Source organism: Dama dama, chromosome 18 (assembly GCF_033118175.1).
Source record: "Dama dama isolate Ldn47 chromosome 18, ASM3311817v1, whole genome shotgun sequence".
Lineage (NCBI taxonomy): Eukaryota > Metazoa > Chordata > Mammalia > Artiodactyla > Cervidae > Dama > Dama dama.
This window is the reverse complement of record NC_083698.1, coordinates 89914378-89933031: the sequence shown is the minus strand read 5'-3', so window position 1 is coordinate 89933031 and position 18654 is coordinate 89914378. Positions and strand designations below refer to the sequence as shown.

The following is an 18654-nucleotide window of genomic DNA, read 5'->3' as shown; positions in this document are numbered from 1 at the left end:
ACCAACGGTATTTTTCACGGAACTAAAATGGCTAGGACTTCCAATACAGTGTTGAGTAGAACTGGTGAGAATGTGTCAAAGAAAATCAAAATAACAATAAATTTTAGATGAATTAAAGTTAAAAGATTTTATTCCTTCATTTTTATTTAATTCTCAGTCAAGAGGTATAACTGACCCTATTTACTCTCTTCTTATATTTACCTACTTTTAAAAAAACCTACATAGCCTGTGTATTCAAATAGACATTTTGAATCTTTGGGAAACCTTGGGAGGTTATGAAGTTCATTTTGTAGTGTAGTTTATTGAATGCATCTCCTATGTGTGAACGTTTGGATACTTTGCAATATTCTGTGATTACAGATAATGCTGCAGTAGACAACCTTATGTCTATGTTTTCTTGAAATTTTGGTGGTGTGTCCTGAGGGTAAATTTCTAGAAGTTCATATGCTAGGTTGAAGAGTAGATAAATATGTAGTTTCATAGAGAATGTTAAATTCTACCAGCCTGTTTCCCCATACCCTCACCAGTAGAGTACATATATTGTATTTTGAAGTTTTTTCAAAAGATCATTTAATATCTTTTTGAATATTGCCTGCTCATGTCTTCTTCTAATTTTCTATAGGATTTTTGTTCTTTTGTTTCCTTTATTAAAGTTTTTGGTATATTAGAGATATTAGTTCTTTAAGTGTGAAACGTGTTATATTTTCTCCCAATTTGTCATTTGTCCTTTTGACTTTTCTCATGATACTTTGGTCATGCACAAGTTTTTAATTTTTATGCAAATTTGTTGATCTTTTACTGCATTGGGCTTTTGAGTAATAAGAATTCACCCATGGTGGGGGGGAAAGAATTCACCCATGTTTTCTTGTAGTATATGTATAATTTCATACTAAATATATGATCTATTAGGTTTTATTATTATATTTATATAGAATGAGAAATGGATCTTACAATTTTCCAATGACTGTCCAGTTGTCCACCCCCCACAATTTTATTTAAAGGGTTGTCTTTGCCCAGTATTTGAGATATCACTTTTACCATATACTAAAGTTCCATATGTATTAATACTTGTGTCTGTTTGGAGGCTTTCTGTTCTATTCTTCTGTTCCCTTTATCTATTCATACATCAGTACCACACACTGTTTTAAATATTTGTATTAAATATTTTACTAAATATTTTAAAAATTTGTAAGGATGTTTTAATATCTGTTAGTCTTCTCTCATAGCTCTTTATTTTCCTTAGCTGTTTTTACATGCTTATATTTCTTTTGAACTTTAGTATTAGCCCATCTAGTGGCTTCATTTAAAAAATCTCATTGGCATTTTTATTGAGATCACATTAAATTTATAAGTTTTCTTAGGGGAGAACACATAATACTGTTGAGATATCCTAACCAAGAACAAAGGATATTTTAAAATTTAAGTCTACTTTTGTGCCTTTCATGAATATTTTATGGTATTTTTATATTAGATTTGAATGTTTTAAAAATTCTTTTCTTATGTACTTTATTGTTGTTTCTATTATAAATCTTCTTTTATTCACTATATCTTCTAAGTAGTTATTACTCATGTGTATGAGTAGTATTATTTTTGCATGTTAACTTTACAACCTGCTACCTTGATGAATTATTTTATTGAGTTAGTTTTATCATAATTCTCTGAAGTTTTCCACATTATTTTGTTATATCATCTGTAAATAAAGATGATTTTGTCTTTTATTTTCTGATTTTTATTCCTCAATTGTTTTCTCCTGTCTACTCACGTTGGCTAATAGTGCCAGAACAATGTTAAATAATAGTCAAGATAGTCGCATCCTTTTTTTGTTTCTGATCTTAAAGCAAATGACTCTTGGGGTTCTCCATTAAGTAATATGCTGCCAGTAGGATTGAGGGAGTATGTGTGTGTGTGTGCATAAAATGAAAGTTTCCATCCATTCCTATCTTACATTTTAAAGAATTTTTAAGGGACTTTCCTGGTCCAGTGGTTAAGAATCCACCTGCCAATGCAGGGGACGTCCAGTTCCCTGGTCCAGGAACTAAGATCTCCTGTGCCACGGAACAACTAAGCCCATGTACCACAAATAACTGATGCCCATGTATTCTAGAGCCTGTGCTTTGCAATAAAAGAAGCCACCGCCATAAGAAGCCTGCTTACTGCAGCTAGCCCCCACTTGCCACACCTAGAGAAAGCCCATGCACAGCAATGAAGAGCCCGTGTGCCACAATGAAGACCCAGCACAGCCAAAAATAAATGAAAAAAAGAAGTTTTATTAGGAATAAGTGTTGGATTTTATCAAAGGCTTTTCAGCATCTGTGAATGTAGTCATATTCTTTTTCTTCTTAGACTCATTAATATTGATGAATTATATTAATTTTCTAATGTCAAACCATTCTTGCATTCTTGGTATACATTCCATTTCATCATGGAATATCATTTTCTTACTGTAGGATTGGAGTCTGTTAGCCAATATATCACTTGGAATTTTTGTATCAATATTCACAAATGATTTCCATCTATAATTTTTCTCTCTGCACATATACTATCTTTATTAGGTTTATGTGTCATTGCTTCATAAAGATTGTGGTTATTTCCCTTCATTTTCTATGCTCTGAAACAACACATATAGATTTGGGGCTGTCTGATTATTGGGAGACAATTCTCCAGTCTCCATAAATTTCTTGCATTTCTGCACACCCAGCAAATTACACACTAACTGCCCTTTGTTTCCTACTATACCAGTTTTGCTCCCTTTGTATAGTACAAAGTTTCTTCCAATCTCAAAAGATGTAAGCATCTCCCTTAAGTAGTAAAGGGCAGGTTTCCATACAGCTCTAGAAGAGACAGTTAGTCCTTCCTATAGAGCAAAAAGCAAACATGCTTATTGCCCAGTGTAATAAAGATGATGTTTCCTTTCTGAATAAATGACTGGCATGCTTACTGCCCACTGTCATTCAAGTTTCAAGTTTCATATCTCAGATTCATATTCAAGTTTCATATCTCAGATTCTCCTGTAATGCTGCCTACTGTGGACTCAAGTGTTATCTAGTCCTTTTTGCATCATCCTGTGGGTATTGGGGCTCAGAAAACTGAGCCCCAAATGCCGATACACTGGCTACTGCTTTTGCTGTGAGTAAATAACTGTCTTTCATCTCTCATTCAGGATCCTTGTGTTCTCTTCTAGCATCCATGATATTATGGTAGTCTAAAGTTTGCAAGTAGGGTAAAAGTCTCACACCCTTTTTACTTCTTGACACTGGTCTTTAAAATTGTGGTAAAAACTTCCTAGAAACCATTTTGAAGTAGTTCCTTAGTGACGTTCTCTGTTTCTTCTCTGGAAAGCAGCCTGTTTAAGTTTTTTTTATCTTTACTGTTCACTTTAAAAGTTTTATGTGAAAATTTTAAAAGTAAAATTTTAAAATATGCTCGAAGCTTATTTTGCTTTGGAGCAAAGGGAGGGGTCTCTTGAATGCACTTCATTTTTACATTGCTTTCTATTTTCCTTTCCTCTTTGGTTTTCTTTCACAAAGAGCCATTATTGTCATTTTAGTTAATTATGGTACCTTCTTAGCTTGTGGTAAGTAAGAGGGAATGTATGCCTAAGCAGCTGAAGTTATGAAGAGGGACACCCTTTCTGTGTCTTTCTCTAGGTGGCAGTTGTACAACCATTGTAAAAGGTGCGTGTCCTTTTGTTTGTTTTCCTACAGGTCGTGGTTGTACAGGCAATTAGTGCTCTCTGTCAGAAGTACCCTCGAAAGCACAGCGTCATGATGACTTTCCTCTCCAACATGCTCCGAGATGATGTAGGTGGACTGCTTTTTAATTGTGGGGAGTTGCTTGCTTCAGTTCTTATACCCTACTGTTTAAAGCAGCTTTCTTTATAATCTCAACATGGCTGTCAAATAATATTCTCAATTCTAGCTTATGTCTTGTTACTAGACATATTATTGTTTTTGACTTTCCCACCTGGAAGGAAAAAATATTTTTGTTTCTTTCAGAAGGTAAGGGAAATGAAATTTGAATGTTACATCATAAGCCTTGGAGTAAAATCATTTTTCCAAACAGTACCCTCAGAGTGAATGGCAGTTTTTCTTTTCTGCCAGGGAGGCTTTGAATATAAGCGGGCCATCGTGGACTGCATAATCAGCATTGTGGAAGAGAACCCTGAGAGTAAAGAGGCAGGTCTAGCCCACCTCTGTGAATTCATCGAGGACTGTGAACACACCGTTCTGGCTACTAAGATCCTACACTTGTTGGGCAAAGAGGGCCCCAGAACACCTGTCCCCTCCAAGTATATCCGCTTTATTTTTAATAGGGTTGTCCTGGAGAATGAGGCCGTCAGAGCTGGTGAGTAATTGGAGCACTGATGATGAGCATAACTGATGATCTTGGGAAATGCTTAACTCAAGGGGGTGGTAATGAAATTGGAGAATGACGTTGCAATGTCTATTTGGTGGTGGGATCTTGGTGCATACTTAGGCCTCAGATATACAGCTCTCTGTTTGTATTCCAGTTTCCATCCTGATTTCAGCCTTGTATCAGAGACAAATAACCCTTGACCTTCAGACTGACAGAAGACTTTGATGGTGTCATCCATTTTTTTCAGTTAAGGCCTCAAGTATGAATGTCTTTGAAATTTGTCTCCCACTATAACTTTTAAGTGACTTTTTGAACAGATCTTAGGAATTTTTTTACTTCCTTCTCTCTAATTGTTCCTTCTCCTTAGCATGTGGACTGGTCCAAATCTCTCCTGTTAAAAAACTACAGGCCTTCATTTGATTCATTGTCTCTCACTAGGTACTGACCATATTTCCTGTTACGGAACCTTGAAGCAGCCGTTATCAGCTGCCTCTCTGAACTTACTTTCCATTTCCTATTCAATTCACTATAATCTTGCTCTCTCCCTTAAAAATCTTCTGAAGCTATTTTTTTAAAAAATTACTTAGAAGCTAGCTGGAAAATCAAGTTGGACACTTTAATGTTCTTATCCTTATTCACCTCAGTCAATTTGATGGGCTGTTGACTAAACACTTCATGAAACTCTCTTCCCTTGGTTTCCACAAATAACCTGCATCTTTCCATCATTCCTCAGTCTTCTTTACAGAGCTTCTCTTCCATTCCTTAAAATGTTAGTTTTCTTTAGGGGGTTGTCGTCTCAACATCCACATTCTTTCTGGTGATCATTTTCAGAGTTCTGCTGATATGCTGTGGCATTGTAGTCATGTCTCTCTCCTGAACTTGTATGTTTAGCTGTCCCAAGCACTTCAAATTCAACTTGAAATTCAAACTGTCCCAAACAGAAATCCTTACCTATATTGTCCACTCAGTTGCAAGACTAGAACCTTAATCCATTGTTTTATAACTTCTGTCTACCTTTTGGCAGAGTTCTGTCGGTTCTGTCCCCTCAATATATATTTCTTCATTCTTTTTGTTTCTCAGTTTTCCTGAGGGCTGTGTTAGGCTCCCATCCATTTCAGGTGCCCAGTTAGTCCGACTGCTTGTACTCTCACCCACATCCACTATATTCTCCACACTCTGCTACCAAAATGGACATTGCATACAAAATCTGCTCACAAATTTAGTGTAGCACACCCTGCTACAGATACACAGATTCATCCTGTATTATTAACTCCTGTTAATAATAATTTTGACGTTAAACTGGAACCTATTTTTGTTTTGCATCTAATCTCTCACTTGTCTCCTCCTGCTCTCCAGCGCAGGTCCAGTGCTTCAGCCTTACTCAGCTGCATCCAGTCCCAGAATCATTCCACACTTTATTCTCTGGCCTGAGGGCCTTGGTACTTTTCACTTCTCTTTCCCACAAATACTCTTTTCCTGCGTTTTCCTCTGACTAACTACTTGTTCTGCAAGCTTTAGTGCAGGTAGTAAGTGTGAGCTCTTTGTCTGTTTTCTCCTCCAGTTTTGACTTAAAATTCCTTTTTCTGCTCATACAGTATCCAGGATGTGGTTCTACCATGAATTTACTATGTTGTAACTATTTATACCTGTCTTTCCCACTAGACTACAACTCCTTGAGGTCAGGGGCTACATCTTTTATCTTTTTACCTTCAGCACTTAGCACAACTCCTGACAAAAGTTAAGTAAGCAATAAATCTTTGTTGATACAGTGAATTTTAATAGAGTTTTGGGTGTTTTTCCCCCTGTGTGTGGGGCTGGTTGTTTGAGGTTTGTTTTGTTGTTCTTTAGTCGCTAAGTTGTGTTCCACTCTTTTGCGACCCCATGGACTGTAATCCACCAGGCTCCTCTGTAAGAAGTCAGACTGAAGAATAGCTCATATGAGAAATACATATGATCCTTTTCCCTCAATGCACAGAGTTTTCTTATTCAGAGCTCTCTTGGACCCACTTTCTATCTCTATTTATGCTTAAATGGATCAAGGAAATAAGAACAAGAAGTTCACAAACAGTGAGAGTTTATTTCAGCCAAACATGGGGAAACTCCTCTAATTTTTTTCTTAATAATCATTGCTTAACTCTGTGAAGTCAATATTCATGTTGTTTCATTTTATGCTCCATTATAGCTGCTGTGAGTACTTTGGCCAAATTTGGGGCTCAGAATGAAAATCTTCTCCCAAGCATCCTAGTACTCCTACAAAGGTAACTAAAAGAATTAAAAAAAAAAAAAAATGAATGCCATGTGACTGAAGAGATAATTCCTTATTATACCATATCAAATGCCTTGTAGGGCCTAAGAGTAGAGCTGATGGAGTAAGTCAGGGGCAAATGGCGTTTTCCTTACTCTTGGTAATTTTGCGTGTACTAAGTGCATACAAATTTTACTTCTAATTTCTCATGCATGATTTTGAGAAAGTGACTTAAATACATGTGCCTCAATTTGTATAGCAGAGGCCAACTTCAAAGAGCTTCATTGTGCTGAGTTGAAAATACCAGCTTTTCATGGTCTCCTTGACTCCCTATTTGATGAGGAAAAAACTTGCTTTAGCAAACACTCTGTGATTACATCTTGCAATTGAAGCAGAAAAATTATAAGCCAAAAGATGGCTGGTTTAAATAAAACAAATTGCCGTCTGAGCAATATCAGTGCCTGGGTTTAGAATGCTTTTTAGTATCCTTGGAAAGTCTAATATTGCCAGTTTTTAGTTTGTAGAAGTCTAAAACTTTACCAGGGTCATGTGGTTGCAGATCAAAGAATGGACTCCGAACTGCTATCTTATGCTACTGTGTTCTTCCTAATCATTTTAATGCCTACTTATGTAGTGCTTCTGATTCATAATGACACCATTTCTTTACCAATTCAGAACAATACCCAGGATGTATGGAGATTTTAGGAGCCACTGTTGCCTGTTGTTGAGCTCTTGTATTACGGTAGTATCAGATGGCCTGGATCGTGTCCGTTAGGCATAGTGGTAAAGCTCTGGATATCTTTTAGAGCGCTATGACATGCCTATTCTGTATCCCCTGGACAGGTGTATGATGGATACTGATGATGAGGTACGGGATAGAGCTACCTTCTATCTGAATGTGCTGCAGCAGAGGCAGATGGCACTGAATGCTACATACATCTTCAATGGTTAGTGAGAGCCAAGAATGGAGACAAATTTACTTTTGTTCTACAAGTGGTGTCTTGGAAGCATATCTCATGATTTGCATATGAGCTGGCTTCACTAGGCAGAATGCTTGGTTTCTGTCTCTGAATGCACTTCCATTTCTAAAGAAACCTAAAAGTATGTAAAAGTCCAAAGAACATTGCTTGTTCCTGGTTCTCTTTGAGCTCCCTCTTGGATGGGTTTACTTTTTCCCCTTTTTTTATGCTATCTTTGTTTCCACATGGCTCTGTTGCTTTGTTTTCTGGAAGATACTTCCATTTTGTTGCAAATCTGTATGCTCAGCTCCTGTGCTTCCTCAGATGGAATTATAAGTGCCTATAGTCTTTAATAATTTAGGTTATAAATCTGTGGTTATAGTTTTCTTTAGAAAGCTTAGATAAATATTACAAATCTGGGCCTGTCTGGATCCTAGGATTGGCAAGAAGTTCTAGTGCTGAGAGTTTTCTCTTTCACAGGTCTAACAGTCTCTGTACCAGGGATGGAAAAAGCCTTACACCAGTACACGCTGGAGCCTTCAGAAAAGCCCTTTGATATGAAATCTATTCCTCTTGCTATGGCTCCTGTCTTTGAACAGAAAGCAGGTAATGGGAACACTTTGTTTTTAAACTGTGTATAGTTTTACCCCAATAAAATACACTGTTGGCATATTTTTTCTAATATTTCTTTTAATGGCCACTCCTTCTAAATCTAATAGAACTAAGATGAATGATATTTTTAAAGTTTGGGTTTTAAAATTTTTTCCTTATTTTCTCATGAAAGCAAGAATATGAAGTGTGACATAGAATGAAAGATTTTTTTTTTAATGCTGAGTGTTACAGCTTTTGAAGTTAGTTGTCACTGTTTCAGAGCAGTAGTTGTGTTGTCACCTCCTATTTTTGTTTTCTGATCTTGATTAACTTCTTAGTTCATTTTTCTTTGGAAGGCTTAAAAAAATAAATGGACAAAGTGTGTAGTGGTTCAAACCAAAAATGAAAGATCTTATGCCCTCAACATTTTCAGTTTTTTGTTGTTGATACTACATAAGTAGTTTTTCCTATTTGAATAACGAGATTTGTTTTATAAACTGTTCCTCCTTTTAAGAGTAATTTTTTAAAATATTCTGGTCCATTAAAGCAAATTCTGTATTTTTAGAACTTGCTTTATTTATTTCATGAAGTATGTTCACTAAATACACTTTGAGTATCCCTCCAAAAAGGGTGACAAAGAACCTCCTAGTATGATTTAGCAATAGCTCCTTATCTGCTGGAAGTTTTTGTCCTCATCTCCTGTATGCATGTTTGACTTGACATAGTGGGAGGGAAAGCTCACTTAACTGCTCATCCCTGTCTCTGTAGAAATCACACTGCTGTCTACTAAGCCGGAGAAGCTGGCACCTTCCAGGCAAGACATTTTCCAAGGTATGATAATTTGCTGTGTAGAGAAGTAGCCCAGCTCCCTAGGCATTGTAACTATAATGAAGGCCACCACTTTTTATTTAATTTGATTAGTTCTCATTATGGGAAATCTTTATATGACTGAATATGATTTATTGTCATAGCTTCCTATTGTTACGGACTATTGGAATCTGTGGGACTTTGCAATTTCCAGTTGTCAGCTTACTCAGAATGTTGTTCTTACTGTGTATCTTGGTTAACGGAACTCAAATTCTATGAAATTAGGAATTAAGTTTCTTTTTTTTTTTTTTTTTCCTGCTCTTAGTAATTAACTGTGAAATGAAGTGAGAGTCGCTCAGGTGTGTCTGACTCTTTGTGACCCCCTGGACTATACAGTCCATGGTATGTTCCAGGCCAGGATACTGGAGTGGATAGTCTTTCCCTTCTTCAGGGGATCTTCCCAACCCAGGGATTGAACCCAGGTCTCCCAAGTTGCAGGCAGATTCTTTAGCAGCTGAGCCACCAGGGAAGCCCAATTAACTGTATAAACTCTTATTTAAAAGATTACTTCACTAAAGCTTGGGGACATATTATTAATTGAGTGTTCTTAAAACATTTTCGCTACCCAGAGTAATATCTTCTCCTGTCTTCTTTTTCTTCCTTCTCTTCTTTCCTTTTTTCTTGATAGAGCAACTGGCTGCCATTCCTGAGTTTATGAATCTAGGACCCTTGTTCAAGTCTTCTGAGCCAGTTCAACTTACAGAAGCAGAGACAGAATATTTTGTTCGTTGTGTCAAGCACATGTTTACCAATCACATTGTGTTCCAGGTGAGAGACGTGTCATAACTGGCTCTGATAAGGGATTTAGTATTAATTCTCCTTTAGTTTAGAATACACAGAAGAACTGTACAAAAAAGATCTTCACGACCCAGTTAATCACGATGGTGTGATCACTCACCTAGAGCCAGACATCCTGGAATGTGAAGTCAAGTGGGCCTTAGGAAGCATCACTACCAACAAAGCTAATGAAGGTGATGGAATTCCAGTTGAGCTATTTCAAATCCTAAAAGATGATGCTGTGAAAGTGCTGCACTCAATATGCCAGCAAATGTGGAAAACTCGGCAGTGGCCACAGGACTGGAAAAGGTCAGTTTTCATTCCAGTCCCTAAGAAAGGCAATGAATGCCAAAGAATGCTCAAACTACCGCACAATTGCACTCATCTCACACGCTAGCAAAGTAATGGTCAAATTCTCCAAGCCAGGCTTCAGCAATATGTGAAGTGTGAACTTCCAGATGTTCAAGCTGGTTTTAGAAAAGGCAGAGGAACCAGAGATCAAATTGCCAACATCTGCTGGATCATCAGAAAAGCAAGAAAGTTCCAGAAAAACATCTACTTCTGCTTTATTAACTATGCCAAAGCCTTTGACTGTGTGGATCACAATAAACTATGGAAAATTCTGAAAGAGATGGGAATACCAGACCACCTGATCTGCCTCTTGAGAAACCAGTATGCAGGTCAGGAAGCAACAGTTAGAACTGGACATGGAACAACAGACTGGTTCCAAATAGGAAAAGGAGTACATCAAGGCTGTATATGGTCACCCTGCTTATTTAACTTATATGCAGAGTACATCATGAGAAACGCTGGGCTGGAAGAAGCACAAGCTGGAATCAAGATTGCCAGGAGAAATATCAATAACCTCCGATATGCAGATGACATCACCCTTATGGCAGAAAGTGAAGAAGAACTAAAGAGCCTCTTGATGAAAGTGAAAGAGGAGAGTGAAAAAGTTGGCTTAAAGCTCAACATTCAGGAAACTTAAGATCATGGCATCTGGTCCCAACACTTCATGGCAAATAGATGGGGAAACAGTGAGAGACTTTATTTTGGGGGGGCTCCAAAATCACTACAGATGGTGAAATTAAATTTAATGTAAGTTAATTTCATTAAATCACTGCAGCCATGAAATTAAAAGACGCTTGCTCCTTGGAAAGTTATGACCAACCTAGACAGCATTTTAAAAAGCAGAGACATTACTTTGCCAACAAAGGTCTGTCTAGTCAAGGCTATGTTTTTTCTGGTAGTCATGTATAGATGTGAGTTGGACTGTGAAGAAAGTTGAGTGCCGAAGAATTGATGCTTTTGAACTGTGGTGTTGGACAAGACTCTTGAGAGTCCCCTGGACTGCACGGAGATCCAGCCAGTCCATCCTAAAGGAGATCAGTCCCGAGTGTTCATTGGAAGGACTGATGTTGAAGCTGAAACTCCAATACTTTGGCCACCTAATGCGAAGAACTGACTCATTTGAAAAAGACCCTGATGCTGGGAAAGATTGAGGGCAGGAGGATAAGGGGACGACAGAGGATGAGATGGTTGGATGGCATCACCGACTCAATGGACATGAGTTTGGGTGGACTCCGGGAGTTGGTGATGGACAGGGAGGCCTGGCGTGCTGCAGTTCATGGCTCGCAAAGAATCGGACACGACTGAGCGACTGAACTGAACTGACTGAACTCCTTTAGTTTATGATTCTGGTTCCTTTTATAGAGAAGCAACTTGGCAGCATTTTTCTGGTTTTCTTTCCTAACTCCATAGCTAGAGAGATGCCTTTGTGTGATGTGATACTTTTGATGATTTAAACTTAAAAGAACATAAAACTGAAATGTCTGAAAAAGTTGGACAGCATAAAGTATAACCTGTGAAAAAATGATCGTCACTTAATATCAGGGTAAATTAAGTGTGTTGTTCCAAAAACTTGGATTTCAAGTCGATTCTCAGCCAGCTGTCAGACTTCTACCATCTTGTTTGGTAGAACTCAAATCTCAGGAAAGAGGAAAAGACTGGTGAATAATATGAACAAGAAAGACTTCAAGAATAAGCTTATCCTTGTTGTCTCATAAATATCTTAGGGGGAGACATGTGTAGTGTTTAGAGAGAGAAAGTTTAATGGATTCCAGAACTGAGTCGTGGGTTATGGGGAGGAAGAAACAATTTATTTGAAAACAGTTCTTTTTCATAACTTTCCTGTTTGATGACTTTTCAGTTTGATTGTACCAATACTCTCAATGACCAGCTACTGGAGAAAGTGACAGTGCAGGTGGAGCCGTCAGAGGCCTATGAAGTGCTGTGTTGTATCCCAGCCCCCAGCCTGCCTTACAACCAGCCAGGAGTGTGCTATACTCTCGTTCGCTTACCCGAAGATGACTCTGTAGCAGGTACTGATACACAGGACGCAAGAGATGTGATTAAGAGTGCATTACCGCTTGAACTCTGAAGTATCTGGACAGATATTTGGGGTCCAAAGAATTTGTTTCTTTTCTGGGATTCATAAATGTAGTGATAATGAATTGTAGATTTATAAAGTTAGTTACTGCTATAGAAATACTAATTTTATAACCAAGTTTCTGAGTAAAATATGCTGGACATTTAATTTTAAAAGAGAAATTGAATGTATATAGTGGTAGCCCAAAACAGAACTCACACTTTCTGTTCAAACAGTATCACCACTAGTGAGGGTGCATATACCTGATGTCCCCTATGAAGGATCATGGCCTGCTTTTCCCTGATGTTTCTTTAGAGCAGCCTAAGGACTTTTTAGTTAGTAGACCCATGGCATCGTAAAATATATTGTTTTTAAGGGTCCTATAACACAAGGCAAGTGTCTGAGAGTATGTCTCAGCCTAGTGACTAGTTTAACCAACATTTGTGTATCCACAGTTGAGAAAGGCATTGTGATCTACTTGACCTGTGTGCACTCTTGGGGATTGGATTGGGAGCTTGGTTGGAGGGGGCGGGGGGAGCGGTGCGGCACACGTGGGAAGGAGAGCCAACTGCTAGTGTCAACAGTAGTTACAAATTTGGGATTCTAAGACCTTATGACCTACCCCCTGTGAATGTCAAGTATTGTATTTGATTTCTTTTCTCCGTTTTCCCATCTGAGTCCTTTTCTTCCCATGTTTGCTGCAGAGTATATTCACAACTGTTACCCAGTTTGTACTGAAATAAGCACACACACTGTACTTAAATTTTGAACAGTTTTTATTACTAGTACAGGAAAAAACAATTTTTACTACTAATACAGGAAAAAACATATAGCTAACAAATATTGGGAAAGTTACAGAGTTACAAGAAATCGTAAAAGTACTAGTAAATAGTTATCCCTGGTCATCATTCAGTTACATTTGGGGCTTAACCTGTCTTCCTTTAGCCCCTCTCCCAACTCCCATTTTCGATATTGGTTCCGGGAGCGCCTGCCCAATCTTAGCTGGCTGTTGGATGATAGACCAGGCTACTCAACTCTAGCACGAGGTAGATTCAAGTTGGCACCATTGCTGGGTCTGAACCCCAGGTTGTTCCCTCTGGCCCTGGGTGGACCTGCAGTTGCAGCCACCCTGGATCCATAACCCCCTGGGTAGGAAGGCACTTTCTATCTGGCCTCCACTATTTCCTCCTTTGAACATTAGGCCATCCAACTTTAACCTTTAACTATCTCCTTTACCCCTTTTTATGAGGTTTCTCTTATTCCATTCCCTTTTAACTTCATTTTCTTTCCTGGTCTGTTTCCCTCTGGTTAGATTATCTAATGTCCACAAGCCAGTAATTAAGCTGGCTGTACTCTTATGTAGCTAGTTTCATTTCACCTTATTCTAAACCAATATCTGGGCCCAGTCTTAATGTAGCCCTGTGACTTTTGCCATCATCCTGGGATACTCTGTTCTTTTTCTAAAGTAGCCACCTCTTCATATTTCAAAATTCTAACCTCATTTTTACTTCCCACAAACTTTCTGTATTTTTAAGGAATGACATTACTTCGCCACTTAATTTTAGAGGGAACCAAAATGCTAAACTCATTGAAGAATCAAGCTCTTCCCAGTTGAGAATACTAGCTCCTCCCATTTCCCCAGGTTCACTTGGATAACTGATAACTCAGGTGCCTCACATCCCAGGGAGTGGTTCTAACAGAATACAATAAATACAGTTTTACAATATCAAAAATACATAAAACAACAATGTTGAAATTACATAAGTTATATACAGTATAGGAGAAAACAACAACAACAACAACAGAAAACATTTCTACCAAGACAGAAAGCATAGGGAGGTTTTATCCCTCCTTACTAAGGAGTTAATTTCTTTTTAAAACATACATCTTACAAATTAGCCCAGAGGTTTCAGCTTTTGGTCTGCTGGCTATGGACTCTTTTGGTTGATGGTTGTTAGTGGGGTGGTTTTTTTTTTTTTTTTTTGGTTGTTAGTATTTTGTTTATAAAAATCTGGCATTTGGAGAATTTTCTAAATTCAACAGTGTTTGCTGATTGGTGTTCAAACTCATTTATAAACTCTTGTGATTATATCTTGGATAAAAGAAATGAAATTTAGTCTCAACATTCGGACTTTTAAAATTTGGAAAGTTTTAAAAAATTAGTAGGTTGATTTAATAATTTTACCAATGATTTTACCCATCATTTACCTGCTTAGGAAAAAAAACTCCTTTCTATTCTTTAGTCTTTGTTAGAAATTATGAAATTTTAAGCCTATGGCCAATCCAAAGTCTTTGCTGTGCAATGAACAGAAGAGAAATACCAGGGCACAGGTGGTAATAAAAGTCTTTTTTCCCTATTCCTTCCTTTCAGCATTTTCCTGTTGTAGATATTCTGAATCTTAACCAATGACATAAAGATCTATACATCACCTCTGCTTGTCTCATCTCAGAAAAGATATTTTCCACATAGTTACAGGAAAAAAAAAAATAAATTCTATAGATTGTGATTTCCTTCCTTCAACCTGAAAACTATACAGAATAGGAAGGAAAATAGGTTTTGGAGACAGATAAATTAGGATTTGAATTCTGACTTTGCTACTCACTGAGTGCTTAATCATAGGCAAATGTTTTGATCTCTGTATACCTTTTAGGATTGTTGTAAGGATAAAATGAAATCAAGTAAAGTGATGAGCCTGGTGCCAGACACATAGTAAATACTTAATAGGTAGAAGGTATTCTGAAACTATCCACTTTCTCCCTTTACCTAACTCTTTAAAAACCAAGCTGTTCACAGTTCAAAAGATAGAGACCCACCAGTTTCCTCAGAAAATTATTGTCAGTTGTTCTTCCCTTTTCTTTATCTTTAAAACCTTCCCATTTCTCCTTACTGTAAAAGTGTACAAAAAAATCTATGCCATCTGAAAAAATATAAACTCAACATCAAGTATTACCATAACTTCTTCCTTGAAATCTTGGGAAAATTGTAAAAAGAGTAACCAACATCTTAAGTCTCAATTAGTCCAACTGATCTTCTGTTCTCCAGCAACTACCCTTTACTTAAAAACTGTCAGAAAAGCCTTCAAGCCAGCATACTTTCTTAGTGTCCTTTCTCACACAGCAACTTTCTTTCCTCTGCATGTTTATTACACCAGTAACAACACATACATGCAACATTCTGTGAATTTTTCCCCTGCTTGGAACCTCTGTAATGACCATACCCTTTTGTTTTATTACTTACTCAGAACCATTCTAATCCCTATATTGCTTTAATTATTGAACTCTCAGTTATTATAGAATCATATTTCTTACCTCAAACCATCTAAACAAATTTAAATAGCCCTCAATAGAAAATATCCATACCAAGGTCACATTTAACAGTACATAACTGAATCTCTTTTTCATTAGGGAAAATGAAAGTGGCTGCCTCCCACTTAACAATTCACAACTCTTTCATACGATGCATACCAACATTCATACTGTAGTTCTAGACTTTCTACCTACACCTCCTTAAACCTTTATATTAACTGGAGCTACCCCAGGATTCTGATGGACTCCAAACTCTTCTCTGAAGCTGCTGTTTCCATTCCATTATTTGCTGTTCAGTATTGATCCCATTAACTCCTGACATTCCGAATTAAATCCACAATTTCAGTGAAGTAAAAAAAAAAAAAAAACTGAGATAAATTTTAACTCTGACTCACCTCTGACCACTCACTGGGATTTATATTACTGATCCTTAGGTGAAACCTTGCATTCTTCCAAGCTAAGCACATAATCTGCAATCTTTGTTCAAACACTAAAAAAGCAGGCAGGATAAGTTGAACATTACTATTTAGCCACAATATATCTGTTCCCTTTATCACTAGAATTTGTATCAGTCTAGCTAGAGAGTCCATATTCCTCCAAATTTGACCTGTTAAAAGAGATCGGCCAGGATCAAGTCTGAGACACTTATTCACTTGTTCATTCATCTCATAACCAATTTCCCTTTCCTCAAACACTGAACTTTTTAACATTTCCTCTGTGCTGACTTTGAACCTTTCTTCCTATCCTGCACTTCATGTTCACCATCATCATTGATAGCTGTCATCTTTATTGCTGCCTTTCTTGAATGATAACATCTCTCCAGAATGCAGTGTACCCATGGGATATCCACTCATTTCCTCTTCCCTCTCTTGTAGCCTTAGTAAAAACCTCTGCTTGTTGGTACCCCTCAGGTTTGGTTCACAGTCTGGCCTTTCAGTGCCTTCAGTATGTGAAAATGTAACCCTACTCTTTAATATTCAAAACAATCCCATCCTCTGGCATGCATTATCATCTTTGGATGTCCGCAGTACTGATGTTACAGGGACTGCTGCTTATGCTCTCCCTTCAGATTTTGTTTTTTGACTTTCTCTCTATATGACCATTGATTGTCTTGAATCCACCTACTCTGACATAATTACCTGATAGATTTTCAGGCAGCCACCGATTTCCCTGTGACAATTTCTTTTTATGTTTTCTCCCATTTTTCCTTACTTCATTAATTGTGATCAAGTTGAACAGGTAGCACTCTGCATCATAACTGTTATAATGCTCCTTAATAATTGGAAGAATGATTTATATGTATATTGTCAACTAAGTTCCCACTTTAACCACTTCTTTCCATTTTTCCTTCACTCACTTTCATTAGAAAACAAACATATGAACACTTTATCAAGTATATGTAGGAGGCATATTTTCCCAGTGCTAAACACAGTTCTTTAAAAATCCAGTTGATTGCACCTTTGCTTTGTACTTGACCATGCTGTAGCCTCTCCCTCCATAAACATTCTGCATTGTCTCTCTTCCCATAAAACAGTGCTTGCTCATGGTTATAACAGATGGCACCTATGCTTTCTTATAGTCACTAGTCTGCACCTACTGTCTGACCTCCATACCACATACAGTACCCATCCTGCCCATGAGATCTGCTGGTATCCCAGATTGGGAGCTCTTGAAGCTGTCTTCCCCTTTTCTGTGGAGCCCCCTTTAACTACCCTGACCCCTTACACAGCCATTAGGTCCTCCCTGCCCTCCATGCTGCCTGTCTCTTTCTTTTCCCATTGGCTCTCCTCACCCATCTCAACACTGGCCGACCACCTTCACAGCCACTCCAGAATCCAAAGTCTCTCTCTTTGCACGCTGAATCCGAGTGAACCTTGCTCAGGCATCCTCTGACTTCTCTCCACTTTTGTGTTCCAGCCCTTCTGCTTTGTCCTCAGCATGCCATCCTACTTCCCCGACCACCTGCCCACAGGGGCAGTGGGCTTTTCCTTGATATCTGGTCTCTCGTTGAGCCTCTCTCATGCTCCCCTGTAGCCAGCTCTTGGTCTGCATCATGCTGTAGTGACTCTGTATGCTGTCCCCATTCATCCCTAAGTACCTGTCTTTTCAGGTCCCTCAGGCTTCTGTCTGACCTTCTGTCATTTCATCTAGTCACGCTCTGCACTGACAGACTTGTTTCAAACACTTTCTACAGCCCACTACCTCTACCAGCTCAACCTCCTCTGCCTCATCCACTTCTCCCATGTTCCACCATGGCCTCAACCATGTTGTCCTCTGCCTCCTGTGTGGGCTTCCTCACTGCCTTGGCCCGCTCGTGGGGGCAGAGCTCCTGGATGGACATCCGGCTCCATCCTTTGGCCACTTGCTGTCACACTTGGTGCACTGTGTTCCTGACCCTCTCACCTACCCTCTCCCACCCTAGGTAACAGGTGCCATCGCCTCACCTTCCTCACTCTTCCTACCCATTAGACCTCCTCTCCTCTACCACCTGTTTCAGAATGCTCACCTGATGCCTCCTATGCCTGGGGCCTGATTTCATCATCTCTCCTGACTTCCTTCTCTACTGCACAAATGCAAAAGAAACTGTCCAACCTTAGTCATGTGACATTCTTTAAAGACGCTACTGTCTTAACCTTCCAATTCATTTTTCTCTGTCCTGTGCATCCTTCTTGATCCTCACCTTCTACTCAACCCAGTTCAGTCCTCTCTGCTTCAGCACTGTGATACAATATGCTGAATCCACACACACTACCTTCCACCCACCCTCATCTACCAGGCTGAGCTCACCTCCTGGGCCCCATGACCCGATGTCGCCCCTCCGTGTAACCTCTCATGTCTCCATCCACACCCTTGTCTCACGCTCCTCTGATCAGGTCTTGGGGAGCCTCGGCCTTTGATTCTCCTACTTTTCTTTTTACCACAGCGTTCTCACCTTCTTCTCACCCTCTTGCCCCCACACCTGCCAGCCCTCTTCCTGACACCTCCACACTCCGTCCAGACCTGCACAGAGGTCTAGACACCCTCCTCCTCCTCATCCCTCCTAGCAGTCACCTCTCCCAGACGCTCTGACCTCTCCCACGCCCTCTGCCCCTTCCATCAGGTGGACATCCCCTCTGGTGTTCTCT

General features: G+C 38.8%; 1 protein-coding gene across 2 annotated transcripts in view; it reads left to right on the top strand.

The window, feature by feature from the left end:
• COPG2 (COPI coat complex subunit gamma 2) overlaps positions 1-18654 on the top strand; it is a 228614-nt gene that overhangs the window by 72214 nt on the left and 137746 nt on the right. For both annotated transcript variants that reach the window (XM_061165807.1, XM_061165808.1), the window contains 8 exons: positions 3705-3800; positions 4101-4344; positions 6539-6614; positions 7445-7548; positions 8041-8166; positions 8920-8982; positions 9647-9786; positions 12005-12176. In XM_061165807.1, coding sequence (XP_061021790.1) covers positions 3705-3800; positions 4101-4344; positions 6539-6614; positions 7445-7548; positions 8041-8166; positions 8920-8982; positions 9647-9786; positions 12005-12176 — 1021 coding nt within the window. The remainder of the gene's footprint in view (positions 1-3704; positions 3801-4100; positions 4345-6538; positions 6615-7444; positions 7549-8040; positions 8167-8919; positions 8983-9646; positions 9787-12004; positions 12177-18654) is intronic.